Source organism: Castanea sativa, chromosome 10 (genome assembly GCF_040712315.1).
Source record: "Castanea sativa cultivar Marrone di Chiusa Pesio chromosome 10, ASM4071231v1".
NCBI lineage: Eukaryota > Viridiplantae > Streptophyta > Magnoliopsida > Fagales > Fagaceae > Castanea > Castanea sativa.
The window spans coordinates 17,242,827-17,266,711 of NC_134022.1; the positions used below are offsets into that span (position 1 = coordinate 17,242,827).

Consider the following 23,885-nt stretch of genomic DNA (forward strand, 5'->3'; position numbering starts at 1 on the left):
TCGTGGATGGGCGGACGACCAAATGGATTATTTTATATATTTATATATATATATATATATATTTTCAAAGAACCAAAATGGATGATGATCTCATCCATTTTGCTTTTTGTGAAAGAAGACTTTATTTTTAAATAAAAATCTTATTCCGATTTTGGAATAGATGAGGAAAGCATAATTGCTATATTAGTTCATTACTCCAATCGAGTATTTAAATCCATAAATATTTTGAGATGCTTCTGATTGGCCCGGTGAGAAAACAAGAAAAATGTCATACAGGCATGGTAATTATGCAGATACACAGTATGAATATAATTGGAAGCAACAAATTCATATATGGGTTCCACTGGAGGAGACTCTGCTAGAATTATGCTAGTCTCTCCTGGCATTGTAATCCACCAAGCTCTAGTTATTCCCATCGATAACGATCTTATATAGCCTAAGCACATGCAGCTACTGAAACAATATATGAGCCATTCTTTTTTAACATGTAAAGCTAAAAGTACCCACATCCCTATCAAGATTTATTCCATCATTAGAAACAAAGAATCACACTCAAAATCCTTCATCTGTGCATGTGAGTACCTGTATAGCAAAATTTCTTTCGTCACACCCCACGTCCCTACCATTGTTCAATGAATCAAATCCACTAGTGGATTGCACATTAGCACGACATAATATTAGAGGGGAAAAAAAAAAAATACTAGGCATTAACTCAACAGGCTCAATATGGGTAAAGAAGTGGTTAAGTTATTCTTTCTTGTTGCACTTGCACCCCCATGCATACCTAGCGACAGCACATTAAATTTCCTCACCAAATCCTCAAAAATTGAAGCCTTTTATTGTGGATTCCCAGACAAAGGAAAAGCCAGAAAGCTTCCATATTAATTGTTCTCTCTGGAGAGTGGAGGGTAACCCCAAACCCTCAAAATCTTGATTGCTGTACTCTCAATGAAATCAATGCACATTCCCTTCAACAACAAAAAAACAAAGGTATTGGACAAAGAAGGGGTCAGGAGAATAAAAAGAAGAACAGAAAATAAAAGAAAAGAACCAAAAAAAAAAAAAAAATGATGAAACAAAGAACCAAATTGAGAAACTAGTCCCTGCATTGGATCAAAAACCCTTGTTTACAGTGATAATATCATCGGGTTTTGTATAAACGGAAATGGGTTCTACAAGAAAGATCACCACCTGTCAGCAAGAAGATTACTTCCCAAAACATCTACATATCCGTTTCCTCTCCTACTAAGTTAGTAAACAAAAATTACATAAGTAGTAGTAGTAGTAGTAATTAATTAACTGGTCTCTCTTATCTACTCTTCCTTAAGCATATACGATGGAACGATGTCTTGAAGAAGTCCATGGTCTTTAAGCAAAGCAGCTCCTTGGGTGCAAAACCGAGTGTCACGAAGTAAACCAGGATTATTTGCTAATAAGCCATTAATAGCAAAATTGGAAGGTGTCAAGGGATTGATAAGAGATTGTTGGTGCTGTTGTTGATAATGAGATAGGGTTCTTGGCATTGGCATAGTAAAGCTGGTGGCAGAGACACCTCCTAAACCTGGTGGAGCTCCAGCAAAGTTTTGGCGAGGCATGACTGGGCTTGGATGAGTGTGTTGCCCTTCATAGGTAGTCACAACTATGGTTGGGTCTGTGAAAGAGCGTTCCACACGTTTCTTTACATTACATGAGGCTGTAGTGCAACGATAGTAACTCCTAAATCCACAAAGGAAAGACCTTTAGAATAATGCAAAAAAATTTGAGAAAGAAAAAGAAGGGTCAAATTGGGTATTGAGGTTAATTTGTATTGCATTTATATACCTGGGAAAGGGGCTGTTCTTCACAGCTTTTTGACCGTACTTTCTCCATCTGTACCCATCTTCCAGATGATCAACCTCGCTCTTTGTCATAAACGCGAATCTCGGCTCTCTCTGTCTCTTCTGGTTTGTCTTCTTGGGTTTCAACCTAAACACCACAAACACCGAAACCAAATCTATAAATCCATCCACATGATAATAAGATAAGGAAAAAAAAAAAAAAAAAACCCCTAAAAAGATTTTCCATTATAATAATTTTTTAATGTAATTAAAACACAGAAAACAAAAAAATAAAAAAAACCCATTTTCTATCTTAACCTGTTTTCAAATGGGTATCTTCTAACCATAAAATGAAGAGCAGGAAAAGTAGGAAAAACCCAAAAAAAAAAAAAAAAAACTCACTGTTTCTTAGTCTTATCTGGTTGCTCTTCTTCCTGGTCTACAGCTTTATTATTAGTCTGCTCAGTATCATTCACTGCCTCACTGGATGCAGATGAGATCGAGGAAGAGTTAGGCGTGGCAGGCTGATTCAACACCTCAGAGCACTCTTTCACAGCTGGAAGTGGAGCTGAGGGAGCCATAGATATTGGTGGCAAATCAAAAAGAGGACTTGTATAGTCCTGAACACCGGTACCCAGTAACTCCATAAACCCTAAAGAGCTCTTTTCTCCTTCAGAGAAGTCGAATATCCCAGAAAATGGATAGCTATCTGATATATGATCAGTAAACGAAGAAGATCCAACAAGCTCCTCCATCTTTATCATGTCCTTCCTCTCCATAACTCTCTCAAATTTGCAAATCTTTCATCAACCAAAGAGATAACTAAAAAAAAAAAAAGTGAAAGTTTCTATCTTTCTCTAACACACACACAGCAAAAAGAGAGAGTAGAGTAGGGTAGGGCTGATCTGGTTTTAATTATAAGCTTTTAGAGAGAGAAAGTGAGAGAGAGTGAATTTTTTTTTTTTTTTTTGGAGGGGGTCAGGAAGTGTGTATGTGTGTGAGAGAGAGAGAGAGAGAGAGAGAGAGAGATTTGTGGGTGGAAAATGAAGGAAAGAAAGGGTTTGGGTTTGGGCAACAAATTATATTGACCGGAAATTGCAGGTCAGATATTTGTACGGTCTTAAATTCATAACTGGGTAGCAATTTCAATGCATGGTCCGACAAAGTGGTCGTAGCTTTCATACGTAAGAGTTTGACCGGTTAACCGGTTTCGATCGAGCTCAGTGTGGGTATGTGAACGGGGTTTACCCACACGTGAGATTCTTAAGCCGTTGAAAAAGCCTACTACTATTATCTAAACCTCTCACTCGTGTGCATGTATGTGAACTCATGAACTACTAGTCTATTTCTGTAGTCTATTTGTATAATAATCTATTAATGCAATGAATCCTCCAAAGATATTCCTTTTTCTTTTCTTTTCTTTTTTGCTTCTAATCTTCTCTCTTTTGCTTTATATGTTTTTATTTTTATTTTTTCTATTCCCTTTGTCTTTTTAAATAACTTTTTGTTGAGTGTGTGTGTATAGATCCTCAGCTATCATATGGCCAGATTGTCTTCATCTGAGAACAAACCAAAAAGGAAGAGAAAGAATTCAAAGAATGTAGTACGTGAGATGAACATTTTAAATTGCCAAAGGACGAGTGTTTACATGTCTTATTTGTTATCAAGTATAAAGTAATGATATATATATAATATAATATAACTGAGAATTTATCCTTGGAAAAATGGACAAAGTTTCATTAGAAAGATGGATATGCATATGATATCTTCAATTCAAACTTCATATGAAAGCTATTCTTTATAGATTATATACACAACTTCATTGAACCAATTAGAGTAAGAAAATTGAACCAATTCAACACAACTTCATTATTATAGATTATATACACATACATATGTATGCCATTCTTTATGAGTTGTGATTTGTTTGGGAAAAATTACCAAAATTGGTTCTATAAACTATATGACAGACAATGGAATCAAGTTGTAGCTCAGAACCACACTGCTTTTTTGAAGATTAAAGTACCTCATTAAGTTGGAAAGAATTAACTTTAGGTGTGAAAAGGATTAATGTAAATGCCGTATAAGCTTCCTATAGTCGGTGAATGTCGGCTTTTTTATCTTTTGCAAAGGAAAATTCTCAAGAAAGATGAAAAAGATATTTATCAAAATTCTCTCTTTTTTCTACATCTTTAATTTGGTTGGAACCTTAAGGCACAGTATATGCACGTGTGTGGCCGTGAGACACAAGGCTAGCTGACATAATTTCCGTGTAAACCTAACTTACCTTACATGCTGCAATAATTTTTTTTCCAACTTTTCTTGGTAACATTTATATCATTTATATTCAGCTTCCTCTTTGAGACTTGGTTTTTTTTTTTTTTTTTTGGTGGTAAATATCATATGCCTTCACATAGGTTTCATTGAATTCTTTGGCAATATCAATGGCCTAGCCTAGCTACCACCTTTCAAAGTTAATAAGTCATATAGGGCATAGTTGGGATCATTGATTATCTTTTTATTGGTTAGGCTATTTCACTACTATTTGTCTTGATAGATCACAAGGCTCTCTTTCTTTTTAGCAGGGTTCTTTAGAGACATCACCATGTTATTATATCATGTTTTATTATATGTTGCTGGTTTACCTTTATGACTTGATTGAAGTTCCTAAGAACTCAATGATGGGTTATACATTTTAGTCAAAGCTAATAAATTGTCCATGATCATAACAACAAAAAATTAATGGTGCTCAATATATTCTTACTAAATTTGGGTTTAATTTGTTTGGTATATATGTACATGCATGTTTCTTGCATTAGGGATTATATAATATATAGTCTTACTTATATTAATTGTTGTTGGAGTTTCAATACCTCACCAATATTATGTCTCGCACGTATGAGTCAATATTGACATGTAGACGTTCCAACAAACACAATGTCAATGACCTCCACAAAGACAAATGATATAATTCTCATGTCAAATCAACCTTCATGCTAGAAACTTGAACTATTATTCCTGTGATCTCAAAGCCCACGGAAAACAATGGTGGAACCAAAACTTTTTGGTCAGTGGAGGTATATTTTAATATTCATATTTTTTTGAGGGATAACCTAACACGAATTTTATATAACTATTTAGGACATTAATTTAAGTTATCAGTATCCTTTACAATAATAAAAATCCCAATATAGTTATCTCACTCCTTTGAATTTTATAATAAATAAATAAAATTTAAGTACATAACTCAAATATTATACATTTGATTTTAAGATGAAATTCACCACACATATGTTGCACATACATAGCAATAACATCATTTCACAGTTTTCTTTTCACTAATAAATAAGGTTTAATTATATGGGAATGTAGCATTTATTGTTTTGGGTATCGATGGAGAAGAAGAATGGAAAGATAATTTTTTCTTTTCAATAAAAAAGTTTAATATTTTGAGAAATAAGGGTATTCATACCTCGTCAAGTATCTGAATATTCAAGCATGTGTAGTCTCCTATTCTATACACACTAAATTACTACGTAAAGGAATTTCTTGGAGGTGACCTCAAAATAATGGCAAGAAGCTTCGAACCCAATATTTCAAAAGGTCAAATAGTTCACATTAAAAAAACTTCAAAAAGAATGATTGAATACATAAATAAAAAATAGTAGGTAGGTCTATTTTTTATTTTTTTATTTTTAGATTATATCTACGTTTTTAATTTTTTCAATTTGAAAATTTTATCTATCTTTGTTATTTTGAATAATAAAAAAAATACAAAGAAAAGGGAGGTGAACAAGCTTAGGTGAAAACAAAATTTTTTATTAACAGTTTCTCGTTTTTCTCTACTTCATTGTTGCCCAAATAACAAATATAAAAACAAAATCTTTTCATAATGAAGTGATTTCATAACTTTATAATTTAATTGACAAAAGTATAAAATAAGATATAAATGGTGAAGCTTTTTATATAATTCCCCCCTACCCATTTTTTAGAACCACTTTTCCCCTTATTTAATCTACCCCATAACTTAAAATTGTAAGAAGTTTCACTTTTTTTTTTCAACAAAAGCTATGACATATTTTGATCCTAAATTGTTTTCAACGGGTGTAATGTTAAAAAGGAAAAAGAAAATACATTTTTTATAATTAAAAAAATGCTATGTACATAACATTTTCATAACACTTTCACAATAAATTCTAAGTAGGTTGGAGGTTGTTACGTACTGTTAATGCTAGATAAAAAAAAGTAATTTCAATGATAAATTCAAATTAAAAATCCGTAACAACCTACCACCTACAATTAATTGTGAAAATGTTATGAAGATAGTACTTCTTTATAAATTATATATAGAACGGTAATAGTTACACATTGTGTGTATACAAAATAAACAGATGAAATTGTGTTTTAGGGTGCGTTTGAGTATCACTTATTTTGCTAAAAACTGAAAATAAAAAAAAAATAATTTATGGATTACTGTTCACACCAAAAACACTTTTCATTTGCCTATTTGTACTGTTCATGTCCTATCAACAATGCAATAGGCGTTGGATTAAAATAAAAAAACGGTGAAAAACACAAAACATGGCCGTGGACTCCGGATCCAAAAGCTCATTTGAAAGCACAAAAAACATGATTTTACAATTTCACAATATAATTGAAATTTTGTTTGAAAACACGATTTCACAAACAATGTGTAACTAATTGATCAATGCAACAATTAATAAAGAACAAGAATATATCTAAAATTCTTTAAAAGATTGTGTAATTCCATCCACTCGTTTGCTCCATCACTAAGAAAGAAAACTTGTACTAATAAATCAGTCATTGAAAGATATCACAAACTTGGTAACAAATAAATAACAGCCCCACATGATGTGGTCATGAGCAAGCACATTTTGGCTTCTGGGAATAAAACTCTCTCACCCATGTGGCAAACAAACTCAATAATACATGGAGTAGTCTAATTAATTAAGACACTAATTTTTTTTTTAAATAAAAATGAGAGGACAAGATTAAGATTAGAGAAGGGGGGGGGGGGGGGGGGGCATAATTAAGATATGCCCTAAAAATCGAAACCAAAGATTGGGATTTTATCAATGTTAGCTCCCTTTCATGAAACCAGCTTGGCCCCATGAAGTGCGCTCCTGGGTCCCATTCTCACTCTCCATGCGCAACTCTTTGGGGCGGTGACCTTTCTCTTTCGCCACGTGGATCTCTTTGATTCCCTTCTCACGTTTTGTGGGTCCTAAGAGCACTCCATCACCGTACACGTGTTACATCCTATGTCCCATCTTCCTTGATCTTCCCTCTAGCTGACATCACAAACACGTTTCTCTTATGGGAGCCCTACTCATGGAAAACGTGATCCAGTCATTTTTTTAACCTAATTTTTTTTTGGGGGTACGTAATATTGTAGTAATAACCATCCAATTTTGTCATTTTTTGATTATATGCGTACCTTTGGACACCTTTTTTTTTTTTTTTTTTTTTTGTTGTTGCTAACTTACCTTTGGATACCGTTTGGTTTCAAAACAAGGGAAGAGAAAAATGAAATTATCCTTTTTTTTAGGTGTGTTTATTTATAAGTGAAATAGGGTGGAAGGAAAATTATGGAGAGAAAATGGTAAAGAAAATTTTTTTAGAGTGTATTTTGTTGGGTAGAAAGGAAGGAAAATAAATAGTGCGGCTCAAGTGTTTTCTCCCTAAGTTCACCAAAAAGTTTTCTTTTTAAAATGGAGAGAAAATTAAAAGAGTAAAGCTCATGAAATGAGCTTCTAAAAATACCCTTGAAATTCACCTTCAAGTCTCCTACGTGTTGGTTTCTTTTTTTTTTTTCTTTTTTTTTTTCCTTTGATTTTTTTTCTCCCTGTTACTAACATGTGTTGACTTCCTTCTTTTTTTTTTTTTTCCCCTGGTACTAACGTGTTGGTTTTTTTTTTTTTTTTGCTTGCTTTTGTTTGGACATGTTGGCTTCTTTTTTTCTTTCTTTTTTTTTCTTTGATTTTTTTTCTTTTGATCGTGTAGCTTCCTTCTTCTTCTTCTTCTTTTTTTTTTTTGGTGCTCATATATTTACTCTTTACACTTACCACTAATTGACCAATGGTAGATTTGGGATTATTCTTTTCACTTGAAGTAAGTTACTTTGAACACTCCATTGACAATTATAATAGGAACCTATACTAACCTATCCCTAAATAGTAAATACCTCCCTCTTTTCAAATGCACATCATCAAAGTTCAACAACATATTTTAGTTAGCATAAATAAATAAATGAAACAAATAAAAACAAAAAGGAAAAAAAAAATTATAAGATAATATCGTAACTAGGTAGAGGATGCAACATTTTACGCGGTTTTGGAATATTCTATCATTTGCTGGTGATACACGCTCTCAAGATCTTGTCCTTTATATTAATATTATTTTTACATCCTTGTTAGTGGAAGTTAATTTAATATCAACTAGTATATTCTAAATTAAGAATAATTTATACGATGAAAATCATTTCATGATACTATACAATTGTGAAAATATTAAAAATGTTAATATGTGACTGTTTGACTAGTATTGCTTCTTGGATACGTTTAGGAGCCCGGGAAGAGACAAAATAAATTAAACAAATTTTTATTACAAAGGTTTTTGTTTTGTTGTGAAAAGTCACCTTCTACCGTTACAAACCCTTAGTTTCAGACACAAACCCCAAGATTTGACTACGGTCATGACTCTAACCTCATCACCCTGCTTTTATACATGAACATGGTCAAATTTCTGCATCTTGTTGTTTCTTATTTTAATTTATTTTCTCTTTAATTTTCAAATATTTCGCCTATATATTGAAATAATTTAATGTTATATTAAAGAGCAATGTTTTAATCCCTATCATTTTATATGAAAATCTTGAAAGAAAAAGCATTATAGTATCTCACCATCTCATCTATACTCTTTTTCACATTTTATATTTTTAAGTAAAAGACTAAATATTCATTAAAAGTTATAAACAGTTTTTTAGTAGATATTAAAATTTTCAATCAATAATTTTAGTACGATTTCAGCAAAATAGTATGCTCGTTTAGGATATTTATTTTTTAATTTGTTTTTTGGGCTTCAAGAATAAATTGCACAAAAAATACGGTTTTAATTTTTTTTTAAAAGTAATAAGTAAAGTTTCAAAAATTTGTGTGTGTATGTGTGAGTATATATATATTAAATAAAGTAAATAAACTCTAAATAAACTAAAGCTAATTATACTTCGCATGTTGTGTCTATTTTCTTAATTAGTAGTACAACTAGAAAGAGCTTGAGAATCAGCTGCGAATATTTCATCTCTATCTCTCATGAAACTTTCTTTTCTTTTTTCTTACTCATGATTTATGAGAGAGAGAGAGAGAGAGAGAGAGAATTAATATCTGTAATAGTAAAATTGAGTGGCTAACACCCTCCATTATTGCCGGGTCATAAGCTAAAAAATTCCCTGTAGCAATAGGGGAGGTCATGATTTTTAATTCATTACAGATTTCTTACCCCACCTAACCGTTACTTTAATTTAAAGACCACCCACTTGGGGTCTTGAACTTATCCTATTGAATACAGAATAATAAAAATAAACAAATGAGTAAAATCTTTTGTGATTCTCTCCTTCCAAACAAAGACCTTCTAGATGTTTGACATAATTGAGGTATTTGAGTCTTTTGCTTTGTTGTAGATGTCACTCGTGAGTGTTTGTAACTTTTGCTCCATCATCTTTCATCTTTTTTGTAAACCCATCAGTCATAATCCCCCATTTTGCACCTTCGAATAAAAAGTTATAGGGTCAGATTGTGAGAGCTGCACATGGGGGAAGTCAAAGTAAAACCATTTTAGTTGGCTGAATTGTGTTAAAATATGATTCTTGTACATATAAATAATATTGTTTCCAAGAGAGACTTATGGGAGGGAGTCAAAATTGAATGAGAGGAAAGATCCAAAATTTTATGTTTGTAATCATCTTCTCTTTGATAATATCCGAATCCAATGGAGAACACCATTCTACTTCCTGTCTTCTTGTGCAGTTGTGCGTGAGAGAGAGAGAGAGAGAGAGAAAGTTCACTGATATATATGGTACCAAATGAACAGTGTTTTATAGGGGGAAAGGCATGAAAAATGTTTCACCATTGCATATGATTTGTATTTTTCCTTTTCACAGGGCATGAATCTCATACAACGGTTAAAACCCGCAAGCTGTGAGAAAGAGAATTTATATATATATATATATATATATCTAATGAGATAATTAATTAATTAATTATTAGATTTATATTCCCACTAGAATAATTTATTTATTTATATGATTAAAGCGAACAATAACATGTATCATGCATGATTGTTCCTGTCTCAAATGGCTATAGTTTGTACCATTTATGCAGGAGGAGAATCAACAAATTTTCTGATCAAGTTGCCCTACGTGAATGGCGTGCTTTATAATTTATATGCCATGGTACTGCTACTATGGTAGCAAATTCTGAATTGAGCTATTATTTGGCTAGCCAACAAATTTGCACATGGGAACTATATTATATATGCAACTGATTGAGGCACAGGTTTTGCCAATGTATATGGGACCTCTTATTAAAGTACTGATGGTCTGAGCTTCCATAGCCGCATCCATATGTTGAATACTACTATGATATAGACAACACTGCTCTCCTTTTCTATTCAAATAGTATGCGAGTCATATTCTTTACGCATCTCCTCGTACTATTAATTTTCGTTTCTCTCACAACAAGGTATACCGTATACCCACCCAAGGTCCAAGCCAGTACATTACACAAAGTGATAAAAAAGAGAGTTGTTATGGGACTAAAACTTTTGTACAATCTTGATCGTTCATAATCGGTCACATGACCCACATCATAATTGTAATAAAAGTTGTAATTAAAAAAAAAAGAAAAAGAAAAGAAAAGAAGAAGAAGCAAAAAGAACAACCCATTCAATGGTATGTGAAGCCCAACTTATGTTTACATTTTCGTACTTGGTTGGTGCCGACACAATTGTACCTCATATTTGAAAGCTTTAACCGAAATGCTAGCCACAATCGTCAGTCTGTTTGAACATCTAAATTGATAAATTCTGCTTCACACTCTCACAAGAATAAAAAAAATTTGGTCAATTTCATCATCATCATATGCAGACATTGCACGCCATTTCGATCAGTCAATTTCATTCTGTAAACGTGAAAACTATTTAATTCTTAAATTCTCACACATATATAGATTAATCCAATTATTGTTCACCCCCCCCCCCCCCCCCCCCCCCTTTTTTTTTTCTACAAAGCCATCAATTGAAAAACTAGAATACAGCAGTACACCATTGAGTCCCATATTTTACTTGTAACACTATTTGATTAGTTGACTTTATACTGTACACTAAAGTTATGATCCACTTTTTTTTTTTGATTGGGTATGATCCACTTTTGGTGCAAATTAAAACGGTATTGAAAATGTTACAAATCTTGAATCTTTAGATGAAAGATTGGAAAACTCTGTTATCGAACATGATAGAATGCTGCTGTCTATACCTTTGTCCTCTTTATTTGAATTCACCCGACCATCTTGGTTTTCTCCTCCCTCTCTCTTTTATTTTTATTTTTTTTTCTTCATATATATATATATATATATATATATACACATTTTTTTTTTTGGGATAGACAATTTCCCTGGAATCTTGGGCGGGCCTAACATCTTCAACCCAAACAAGATTTGTAACTTTGAAATCCAAAAAGTTTACCGATTGATTGGACCCGAATAGCTATTATATGGTACATGGCATGGCATCAATTAGATTAGAGATGTTGTTTTTGTATGGTGGCAATATTCCTTTCTTTTTTGTCTTTTTTCTTTATCTTTCATAAAATTTGTTTTTCCTGCAGAAGAAGAAGAAGAACAACTTTGCAAATCACTAAATGGATTAAAGATCGAGCTCAACCAAGCCCAGCTTTAGGCCTAAATTTTAAGCCCTAGTGAGCTTGGGTTAGTTTTATTGGCTGGTTCAATCCAAAGGTCTATGGTTTTTCAAGGTGCTAAATGTTCCTGATCCAATCTATTTATAGTCCATTAAAGTACTAAAACTTTGTACTTTAAGGCCTTCTTCTTTTGGTCAGAGATCTTCCCAGTGGATATGGGCTTGAGGGTTAGACAGTCCAAATCTAAAGTTATTAGCCCATCGATTTGTGGCCCGCCCAAGAAGAAAATGGCTCAGTCTCTTGATTTAGGGTTTAAGAACTGTTTCAGGCCCTGACCCAATACAAAAGGAGCAGTAGCTACCTGGTCAGACGAGAAAATAAATTTCAAAACTATAAACTTAAAAAAGAAATCCACTGTATAAACCGAATAATCCTATTATCCAAAAAAAAACCCAATAATCATGTAAAGGTCTAAATTTTGAATTTGATGTGAAAAGCTACTAGTTTTAAGTTTCTCTTTCAAGTATAACGTATTTTCTGAAAACAGATTAAGATCATTTACGTGTTTACTCAAATAGTAATATAATAAAAATATACAATAGGAGCTAGGTTTTTTGTTTCCGCAATTGGACCTTGGATTTTTGTTTCAGAAAACAAATTTGAAAGTAAAATTAATACAAAAATATTAATTGATACTGTTAATAAAATAAATAAAAATTATATAATAATGTAATTTTTATAAAAGATCTAATTAGTAAATTATAAATTATATTTTTATACATATATAGTTTAATTTTGTCAGTTGCCATTGATAATTTTCTTATTTTTGAAACTGTTGCATATGTAGGTTTGGACAAGGTTTCAAAATCTTTCAAACTCTTTCTATATCTGTTTATTGGATGTGAATTTAAAAAATGGCAAAAATACACTTTTGGTCCCTACATTTTGGGTCAATTCCTATTTTTATCCCTATTTTGATTTTGCTACTATTTCAGTCCCTAAAAATAGAAGATCAATTTTATTTTGGTCCTTGCTGTCAACCGACTAATAGAAAACTTCTACATGGCAAACAGAGTCTTGCTTGCTGACATAGTACTGACATGACCATTAAAATATTATTAAAAAAATTATTTGGCATTTTTTAAATGCCACGTTTGATTTAAATCAATAAAAAATAGCTAGATTAGAAAAATCATAAAAAATTTAAAAATAAACATTAATCTAATAATTTTTTTTTTTTTTTGTAAGAACATTTCTTCTTTCCCTAGAATATGAACTTCATGTTCTTCCCTAGCAAACAAACTAGTGTGGGCGCCACTAGTCTTCCTCCTAAAAGGAATGGGGGAGTATGCCTCGGCCGAGTGAACCGGGGTGGAGAAAACATTGAGTCACCACCTTGAGTAGGTCTAGGAACTATTCACATAGCGCATTTACATAGAAGGACTGATCTTACCATCAGAGTATGAGTTTTGAGTTTAGGTATGATTTTGGGAAGGTGTTAGATATCCAAAACCACCTGACCTGTGGGTTGGTTTCCATTCACTGTGTCTTATATCTTAATCTCATTAAAGACACATTCAACATTGCATTCTATACACACACACACACACACAAACACACACACACACACATACACATCTAACAATAAACATGACATCAATCATCCCAAAACCCTAACATACAACTATCATGCTAATCCACATCAAACCTACCGTACATATATCATGCATATCATTCAAGGTAGCAAACAAATCATGACAGAAACATGGCATCAATCAAACAAACATGTTTATCATATTTAAAGCATGGCATGTAGACTTTGCATATACATATTCAATAATGAAAGATCAAGGTTATGTAACAAACAAATGCATGATCTTGTGAAATGCATGACTCACCTTTACTTACTTCACTACACCACAACATCTATGCATCAATGCATGGCATTTGAATGCCTGTTCATGGCATATCAAAGCAATAAAATTAGAGAAAACCCTAATCTAACATGTTAAGGACAAGCAAACAATCAAACAAAGAAACAGAAACTCAATAACATAAAAAAGGTGAGAACAGAGGCATATGACATAAAAGAAAAGAAGAAACAGAAGCAAAAAGATGCAGATTAGGGTTTCTGGGCTTGAGTATGTGTATGCATACATAGGCTTGCGTACGCATGTAGGAAGCATGTGCATGTAGACACGCCCTAGAACCTTAACCCAGAAACACAAAAACATAGAAATAGGGCAAAACGAAAACTAAAGAAACTAATAACCTAACATGCTTTAAAATAGAAAACTACTAAACCCTAGGCTATCTAAACATGTTATAACACAAACAAAGCAAGAAAAACCCAAAGAAAACTGAATTAAAATAGAGAAATGAAAAGAAAAAGGTTAGAATTTAATACCTTAAACAAGAAGCTTTTCAAGCTTGATTTTGACCATTCCCTTCAGTTAATCTATTCAAAATCAAATAAAAAAGTGATTAGTAATCTTAAAACTCGAAGATCAAGATCAAAAAAGGTCTTAATCAAAAGAAAATTGATTTGAAGTTGTTTTATGAAAAACCCCCTCTTTGATTCATTATTTCTGGTGAATTTTAGGTTTTCCCTTAGGATTTTCTGTGTGTTGAAAAGGTATCATGTATGACTTTTTTTATATTGAGAAAAAGGGGGTTTGGACCGGCTCCTAGACAATGTGTGATTCATTCCAAATCTCAATATTTAATGTAGAAAACATGCCTTTCATAGCTTCTAGAACCTTAGCTGCGTATGCAGCCTCGTGTATGCGTACACATACATCAAACCTGCACATGCATACACAACCCTAGGGTTTCCGTGATCTTTATTTTTCAAAAATAGCTTTATTGTATTTATAAAAGAGTTACATTTTCCATAAAACCTTCCTTAAGTCAAATTATAATCTAATTGGGCCCTAAACCAACCTTGGGCTTTAGAATTGTACCATCATTGGAGAACGGGAGCCTGAGTCGTAAGGGGTACAAAGTGCGGTGTTTACAACTAGCAAACCCAAATATTTTCTTAGGAAACAAACACACAAAAAATCAGCTCAAAAACAAAATCATAAATCTCAAAACCACTATTTTCTCAAACCCTAGCAAAAACATCAAATCCCAAAGCCCTAAAGTACCAAATCAATCCAACAATACAACACAACAAACCCAAACAAAAAAAAATCTCTAACCCAAAATAACCCATTTCAAGTAAGTCCAATCCAGCAAACCCACCTCAAGCCACCGCCACCAATTAGTCACCAATGGGCACATCAAGCCACCATAACCCACACCAACAACAAACCTAACCAAAATGGAATTGGTAACCAATTAGCCTACGGTTTCTCTACCCAACAACCAAAATAAAAAACTTGATCAAACCCATTAGGATTTCACAAAATCCACACACAAGCCACATCTCCAACCAACTAAATCTCTCCAAAAAAACATTATCTTCAGCTCTCTCAGTCATTTAATCAAACACCCAATACCTCAATTAAAAAAAAAAATTAAGTTGAAAGTTTTTTAGTGAGAGCATGTGACCTAAAAATCCAACTCGAAATTGAGGAAGACTTGGAGAGCTCCGCAGTGACCACTAACTTAAGCTTTGTCTTCAAGTGATCCTTCTTACTCTGCAACTTAAGCTTGGTACTACCTCCACCCTGGAACTGAGATGGCCTAGTGAAGTATAACAGATAGCACATGCCTTCTTAGAGCAGCAGGGGCACCAGAAGTCACAATGCAAGATCAAGGACAACAGTGTCAGAATTACATGAAATTTGGTAGGTTTAAGGGAAACGACATTCTGATCCAGATTCAAATTCCTTCGTTAAAGCCTCAAAAACAATGTTTTTGCTATTTATAGTGATATTTGTTTTTCCTTGATAGCTTTTAGTTTAAAATCCAGAATAATATCGCGTCTATTTTGAAACGACCCTTAAGGTCAGTAGTTTATGATTTTGTAGTTAACTCAATTTTACTATTTTTGGTAAAATTCGGTATTTTTCCACCTAATCTTGTAATTACTGTAAATTAGAGTTTCAAACGTTTCTTAATTGTCCTAGGGTTTTACTTTCTTAGTATTTATATGTTTTCTAGCCATTGAATATTATTAATAAAATTGCAGTGTTTCTTTCAAACTTTTCTCAGGTGGATTCCAGTTTATCTCCTTATGGATTCAGGGAACCCCTCATGGATTTGAAGTTTACTACCCAGAAACTAACAGTTTAGTTTCTGTCCATCAAAGAGAGTATCATATGTGCTTTCTTCAAGCTTTTGAGACATCATTTAGGGTTAGAGACCTAAAGCTAAGAAGAAACTATAGCTGACGACGATGATGACATTCCGGTGGCCGGAGTAAAGATGTTCATGTTGATGACGGCGATGGCCACTCGGCACAAATAGCAACATGCCAAAGAGAAAGCCAACCCCCACCTACCACCAGATTGACCACCGCTTCACAACCACTACCATCTATCTTAGCCCATCTCTCTCTAAACTCAGATCCTAAAGAGAAAGCTGAGAGAGAGAGAGAGAGAGAGAGAGCTTTGTTAAGGCTTATTTTTGACAAAAAACCTAATGATAGAAGAAGCCCAACAATAAGGGAAAGGGGAGAAAAAGAGATCAATAAGAGGTAAAGACAATGTAAAAGGGTTAGGGAAGCCCAAGGAAAGAGGTAATAAACCCAATGGGACAACATGACAAGAATGCCAACCAGCAGGCCCATGGATCAATAAGAGGTAAAGGTAAAGTAAATGGGCTGGGGAAGCCTAAGGAAAGAAGTAATAAACCCAATGGGCCAATGTGGCAAGAATGACAACTAGCAGGCTCATGGGATCAATAAGAGGTAAAGACAAAGAAAATAGGTTAATGAAGTCCAAGGAAAGAGGTAATAAACCCAATGGACCAATGTGGAAGGAAGGGTAGCCAGTAGGCCTATAGGCATGGCAAGAAGAGGAACAACAGAAGTAGAAGTCCAGATGGGCTAGAGCTTTTACCCAAGCAGTGCCCAATCTGTGGGGGAATGAAGGGAGGAAGTGCAAGCCCAAACATCCTCTATGCCATGGAAGATAGACACAAACCCAGTACACACAGCAGAACAAGACAATGCAAGAATGGCAGGAGTGACATGAGAATAAAAGAAGACAAACCAGAGGATAGTGGAGCGCACACAAAGGCTAGGACACCACCTACTTGTACCCAGCCAATACAGGAGAGGTGGACCCTTGGTTAAGGGATTCAGAGGGTGTGGTTTGACGATGGGTAGAAAAGATGTCTATTTTGAGGTTCCTACTGAGGCTTCTTTTGGAGAAATGCCTTGCTAGGATGACATTTCACCCAAAAGAGGTAAGCATGGCACTTGATGCATGCCATAGGGGTAAGTGTAGTGAGAGCCTCTAGTCCTTATCCATTAAAGGTAAGGTAGAAATGGGGGAGAGGGGAGAAACAAAACAAGGACTTTTTATCTAGAAATGGAGAGGGGTGCAGCAAGCATATTTTGAGCAGAGACAGTGGCCAGACAACCAATGAGTTAGTGGACAAGCCTAGAGAGTTGCCTACAAGAAACTAAAAATAGTTGGTGAAGCTCTAGGGATAAAAGGGAGAAATCCCATAGAATTAAGAAGTATAAAAAAGATGAAAGGTAGCTAGGAAGGAACAACAGAACATGGACAGAGGGTGACAAAGAAAAGAGTAAGAGAGAAATTGAGAACCAGATAACTAAAAGAAAACTAAGTGGTAAAAAAAGAGAGAAGGAAGAGAGAAGAAATGGCAGAAATAAGGGCATGCATCAATAGACCATATTTTCTCTCCCTAATGACATTCTCACTCTTTGAAACTCTGTGAAATCGGAATCCAAAACCATTTAGGCCCATTCTCTAGCATTGTTAAAATGGCAGAAGTCCGTAACGAGGTTATCCGTATTGGAGTTCGGTTCCCTTTTTGGACCCATTCCTGCTGAGCAATCTTTAGCTTCTTTGCACCTCCATTGTTATTCTTTTCTCTTTGTGTTACAGTGCTTTACGTTAATGACTATTTTGTTGTGATATCCTTTTACTCTTTTAGTTGTATTAGCTATTTTATCTTTGGTGTTAGTTATTCTGCTGTATTAGTTAGCTTGTCTGCGGTATTAGTCATCTTTTGCTATTCTGCTGTAACCCTTTCACTCAGCAATTTTATTATAGGAGTCATTTTGCTGCAATGTCCTTTGTTTTGTAAGACAGTTATACCATCTTAACCATATCTGCCGTGTCCAACCTGTCGTACAATCACCAAGTTGTCTCAACATTAGGCTTGCCTGGCTTGTGCACAAGCTGGCCTGCGGTGTAACTCATAAAAGGCCAGTCCCTACTCCCTTACCCATCAACTCACCGGCCTTGGTGTAGCAGACGGGCCCAAGCCCATCAACATAGAAAGGCCCCCACAAGCTTTAGACGAGAGAGACGAGAGAAAGCTTCAATCTTTTTTTTTTTTTTTTTTTGTGAACAGAGAGCTTCAATCTTTAAAACTAAAAAAAAAAGCAAATTTTTTTGTTTGTTTTTGATTTTTTTCAATTAAAATTAAAATTAAAATTGAGGAAGTAAATTTTTTTGTTTTAATTTAAAATTTGATGTGGCATTTTAAAAATGCCAAATAATTTTTTTTTAAATAATATTTTAATGGCCACATCAGCGCCATGTCAGCAAGCTGGACACTTCATTTGCCTTGTAAGAGTTTTTAGTTAGTAAGTTGACCACAAGGACCAAAATAGAATTGATTTTCTGTTTTTAAGGACTGAAATAGTAGCAAAATCAAAATAGGGACCAAAATGGGAATCGACCCAAAATGTAATGACCAAAAGTGTATTTTCCCCTAAAAAGATATAGGAAGAATTTGAAGAGTTTTTCTTCAAACTAGTTAAATTTGAATAGAAAAGTTTTCCTGTAATTTCTTCATTTTCAAGAAACTTGTAACTTAATTGGCATCTCAACATTGAAATCTAGTGTTTAAATCCTCCATCCCATTGTAACTATCAAATTATTATTATTATTTTTAAAATGGGTCGTAAATATATATATATATATATATATATATATATATATATATATATATATATATATATATATATATATATATATGTTACCAAGTAATAATTTATCAATCATTCTCCCATTTGATTATGTAATTGATTTTAAACAATGTTCAATGTTGGAAAAATGAAAGCCCTTTCTATAATAGTTGCAATTTATAAGACCAATCACAATCCCAATGTTGCTTTGAAACTTCAATCAAACTTCATAGCATTCATAATATCTTGATACTTTTATTATAATGCTTGCACTCATAATATCTTGATATTTTTGTTATAATGCTTGTGGCAACTTATTACTTATGCCAAACACATCTTTCATTACTTATGCCCAATAAGATATTAGCTTATACTTTATGTTTATAATATAAACTGTCTTATCTTACACAACAGTTTCAATCACATTAGTTATATTAATTATATATATAAGAAAACATGCCAATAAAACTGTTAAGGGTGTTTTTTTACACTTCTTGTACCTTAGACACGTATCTTGATGTTATTAGACAACGTTTAGTCTAGGTTTTTTCTAAGAAGGAAGTTGGGCCTAACGCTCTGTGGAATGGGCTTTAAGGTACCATTCTATCACTGTCAGTTTGTGCGCAAACGTTGAGTCCAAAGGCCAAGGGAAGATGCTGCAAAATAGACTTATTCTTTGTTTCTACCATAGAAGGAACATTTCTCCATCTCTATCACAAAAAGAACATTTTTCCAGCTTTTGCTACGAAACTAAATTTTCTTAACTTTTTGCTGTGCAGTAAAGTTTTATGCATTTTTTTGCAACGTGAATCACTACTCCTCATTTTTTTCTACAAAAAATATTTCTCAACTTCCTGCACATAAACAACTCTAAAACTCAAAGAAAATACCCATCAAGCAAACGTTAGTTACTTAGTTTATATGGGTTAGTGTAATCTCAAGTATATCTATACATATATGTGTATATATGCTTATACGTATTCACATATAAATATGTAAAATGTAATCTGTAGAGTATGGATTGAAATTTATACACATATAAGAATGGTAGAATAATAGTTTAAGCTAAACACACTAATACACGTGTCGGCAAAGAATATGTAAAGTTTCCGCCAGCTTAATCATGAATTAAAATAACATTGTTTTTAGTAGGATAATAACTATGAGAGCTCAACTCCAACTCACACAACCTTGTTACCCAATTAGGTTACAAAGTTAAGTGGTTTGGAATGTGAGTCACAGTAGTCATTCTTTGGAGATTGCAAAGAGTGAGTTTTCTAAAGAGGGAGGGAAAAGATAGTCTATTGATGCATTCCCCTATTTCTGTTGTGTTTTCTCTCTTCGTTTTGCCGTGTTTTCAATGGGATTTCTCCCTTTTACCCCTAGGGCTTCACCATATGTTTTTGGTTTGTTGTGGGTATTCCTTCAAGACTGTCTACCAACCCATTGGTTGCCTGGCCACTATTACTACTTAGCACGTGTTTGCTGCAACCACTACTTGTTTCATGAAAAAAATTCCTCTTTGTTTGGTTTCACTGTGAGTCTCTACCTCTCAGTTTCATACGAATAAAAATTTGGGTTTTTCTCCACCTACCTCTATGGCATGCATTAGAATGTCCTAGCCATTTATTACCTTTTTTGGGTAAGATACCATCCTAGCCAAGGTTTTCAGACCCCGACTGTTCATTGAACCGTAAAAGGGAGAGGTTCAAGGTTTTTGAGGTCGAACCGAGGTCGAATTGGGGTCAAACCGTGATGACATCATAATTAATTTAATAATTATTTTAAATATATATAAAAATATTAAATTAGTAAAAAATATAAAAATTAACTAAAATAAGTCCAATTCATTTAGAGATCTATCTTTCAAATATTTTTTATATCATAACTTTCAAGACAAATAAGAAATGTCAAATCCTTAGCAAACATAAATATGAATCACTAAATCAATTCAAAAAAATACAAAGTAAAAATGCATAAACAAGCCTCCAAGTTACAGTACACAACTACACATTGTTTCTTACAAAAATACATAAAACTTATTTCTAAATAACAATAATAAAACTTCAAACTCCAAGTTACACACTGTCTTACAAAAAGACATAGAAATTATCTCTAACATACAAAATAGAACTTCAAAGTTCAAACAGAATTATTATGATCATAAATCATCAATGTTATAAAAGTTATCATGCTCATCATCATTCCTTGGAAATCCAAGAGGAGGGCCAATAGGTTGTCCAAATGTTCCCAAATCAATTCTTTCAACCTCACTGCTATCATCTATACACAAGTTTGAAAAAAAGAAAAAGAAAAATCATTATAATGTTTACACAAGTTTGAAAAAAATAAAAGAGAAATCACTATAGGTTATCAAATTGTTTACATATAAACTAACCATCAGTATTAGAAGCAGGATTTGCACTTGCTGGATATGCACCCTCTTCATAAATTGCATTCTCCAACCCTTCATAATTACGATATGGGTCTTCCTCTTCCACAAATACCCAAAAATCAGTTTTGTTGATACTTGCATAATCAATGGGGTCAAAATTAAACTTTTTGTTGTAAAGCCTGCATCATAAAATGTCATGCTCATTATTAGAATTTGAACATAATTAGTAACTAACAATTACATTATATAAATGACTTCTTAAAAATTAATATAATGACAAGATATAGCATTTAGTTACCTATGTCTCAATCTTAAGTTATGATGAACAAACACAAGATCATTGAGCCTTTGATGATCCAACCTATTTCTCCTTTTAGAATGTATTTGGTCAAATAAACTCCAACAACGCTCACATCCAAAAGAGGCGGAAGTTTGGCTAAGGATTCTAATTGCCAATTTTTGCAAGTTTGGAGCATCAGCACCCCACAACTTCCACCATTCATCTGATTTTCATAACACAACGTAATCTAATATTAATTAACATAAACAAACTAACTTTCAATTGAATAATCACTTCAGTTGTTCTAACTACAGTGACAAAACTAACTTTCAACATGAACAAAAAAAACTAAGATTTTTTTATAGTATTAAAGTAAACTAATTACTTCTCATCTGGATGAGTGGCCTTGCTTGTTGACAATGCAAGATCTCTATCAAAGCTCCCAATACGGTCTCGAAAATATTGGGTTTTCTTAATTACATTTTCTTGGTCACCATCATATTTTTTTCCCAATGTAGTCCAAAACAACCATATTTATTGTTGGTTTCCGACAAAAATTCTGCTCATCGTATTGAAAAGCGGGATTTAACCAATATGCAGCAGCATGAAGATCTTTACGCAAATGTTTGTCCCAATGGTTTTTTATAATTGAGGTGTATGACTTGTACAAGTGCTTCCTCATTCGGAAGATCTTCTTGATTCCCAACCGTGCTCTATGCATGCCCTCATACACATATCCTATTGCAGGCCTTTGATCAGAAGCAACAATCCGTAGCAAACGAATGAGTGGCGATGAAATCTTGACAATAAAATTAATATCATCCCAAAAAGAATTATCCAAAATGATAAAAACTGCTTCTTTTGCCTTTGACTCTCTTGCCAATCTATTGTCCATAAAGAACTTGCTAGTCACTAAGGCTTGCAAGTCATGCTTATGCACATGAAGGCTTCTAAATGAAAGGAAAGTAGTAGCAAATCTTGTTGCTCCTGCACGTACAATATTTGTCCAACCAGGTCTATTCCTTAACCAAACAATTAAAGCCACATGATTATAAACAAAAACTGTAACTTTGAGTCTATCCATGTGAGGCATGTCTCCCATATCCTGCAACACAAGATTCAGGCAATGTACTGCACAAGGAGACCAACTAATAATTTTATACTTTTCACACAACAATTTACCAGCAGATACATAATTGGAAGCATTATCAGAATCATGTGAACTATGTTTTTTGGACCAACCCACGTAACTACTTCATCAAACAATTTAAACAAGTTTCTGGAACTCTTCACAATCTCTGAGGCATCAACTGATTTTACAAATACCATTCTCCTTGGACAATAAACAAGGAAGTTAATCAATGACCTATGTCTAATATCTGTCCAACCATCAGCCATAAGTGTATATCCAACTTCTGCCCAATGTCTACGTTGTGAGTCAACCAACAACTGAACCTCTTTCTTTTGATCCCTCAACAAAGGGACCCGTACATCATGATAAGATGGACCTTTGTAACCAGGACCAGCTGCAGCTACGGCATCAATCATCCTTTGGTAGTACACTAAATTCACTGCATTAAAAGGAATGCAATTGTCATACATCCACCTTGCAATAGCCATATCAGCTTGCCTCACCTTTTCTTTGCTTTGGAACAAACTTTTAAGACCAGGTTGAGCTCCTGGAGTAGTTCTTGGAGCAAAGTAATTATCCACTAGCTTTGTCCCCTTTATTTTACCTAAAACAAGTTTTTTAGGCAACCCACTACTAATTACTTCTTGAACATCTTCATCTTCTTGCAAATCACTATTTGTGGAAGGCACACTAATAGGGGATCTGGGCTGCGACGGCGACGAGATGAAAGTGAGAAGAGAGATGTAATTGAGAGAGTGAGGGTGAGGCAGAGAGCTCAGAGAGTGATTGAAAGAGTGAGGCGAGTGTTTCAACATTTTAGGGTTAATGTTGATATATGTGTATGCTCCAAACGATGCCGTATAGGGGATAAAAAAAGGATGGAACGACGCCATTTTAAGGCTTGAAACAAGGCACCCGTTTGAACCGTGTGAATTGATCACGGTTCACAGAATCGTATAGTTGGACCGTGGTTCACACGGGTCCATGATTTTTTCGCATGGAACGGTTCTTCACCTTAAACTGACTGTAGATCTGAAGGTTCGAGGGTTTCCCAGTCGGACCGTACGGTCTGGTCCGAGTTTAAAAACCTTGATCCCAGCAGGGCATCTTCCCAAAAGAAGCCATGGCTGGAAATCAAATATAAACCCCTTTTCCCTCTACCACCAAACCACACCATTTGAATCCCTTGATTGTGGGCCAACCTCCCTTGTATTGGCTGGGTACAGGTTGGTGGTGCTCTGGCCCTTGTGTGTTTGCTTCATTATCCTCT

General features: G+C 33.9%; 2 protein-coding genes across 2 annotated transcripts; both read right to left on the reverse strand.

Annotated features, from left to right (window-relative positions):
• Positions 1-1,088: 1,088 nt before the first annotated feature.
• On the reverse strand, positions 1,089-2,873 carry LOC142612739 (WRKY transcription factor 68-like). The gene is made up of 3 exons (XM_075784887.1): positions 2,220-2,873; positions 1,822-1,965; positions 1,089-1,716 (listed from the first exon to the last, which is right to left on the reverse strand). The coding sequence occupies exons 1-3, from the start codon at positions 2,594-2,596 to the stop codon at positions 1,314-1,316; spliced, it is 924 nt and encodes a 307-aa protein (XP_075641002.1). The 5' UTR covers positions 2,597-2,873; the 3' UTR covers positions 1,089-1,313.
• An 18,096-nt stretch (positions 2,874-20,969) lies between these two features.
• LOC142612128 (uncharacterized) lies at positions 20,970-23,508 on the reverse strand. Its single transcript, XM_075784250.1, has 5 exons — positions 22,666-23,508; positions 22,036-22,588; positions 21,502-21,706; positions 21,207-21,382; positions 20,970-21,091 (listed from the first exon to the last, which is right to left on the reverse strand). The coding sequence occupies exons 1-5, from the start codon at positions 23,506-23,508 to the stop codon at positions 20,970-20,972; spliced, it is 1,899 nt and encodes a 632-aa protein (XP_075640365.1).
• Between the last annotated feature and the right edge of the window lie 377 nt (positions 23,509-23,885).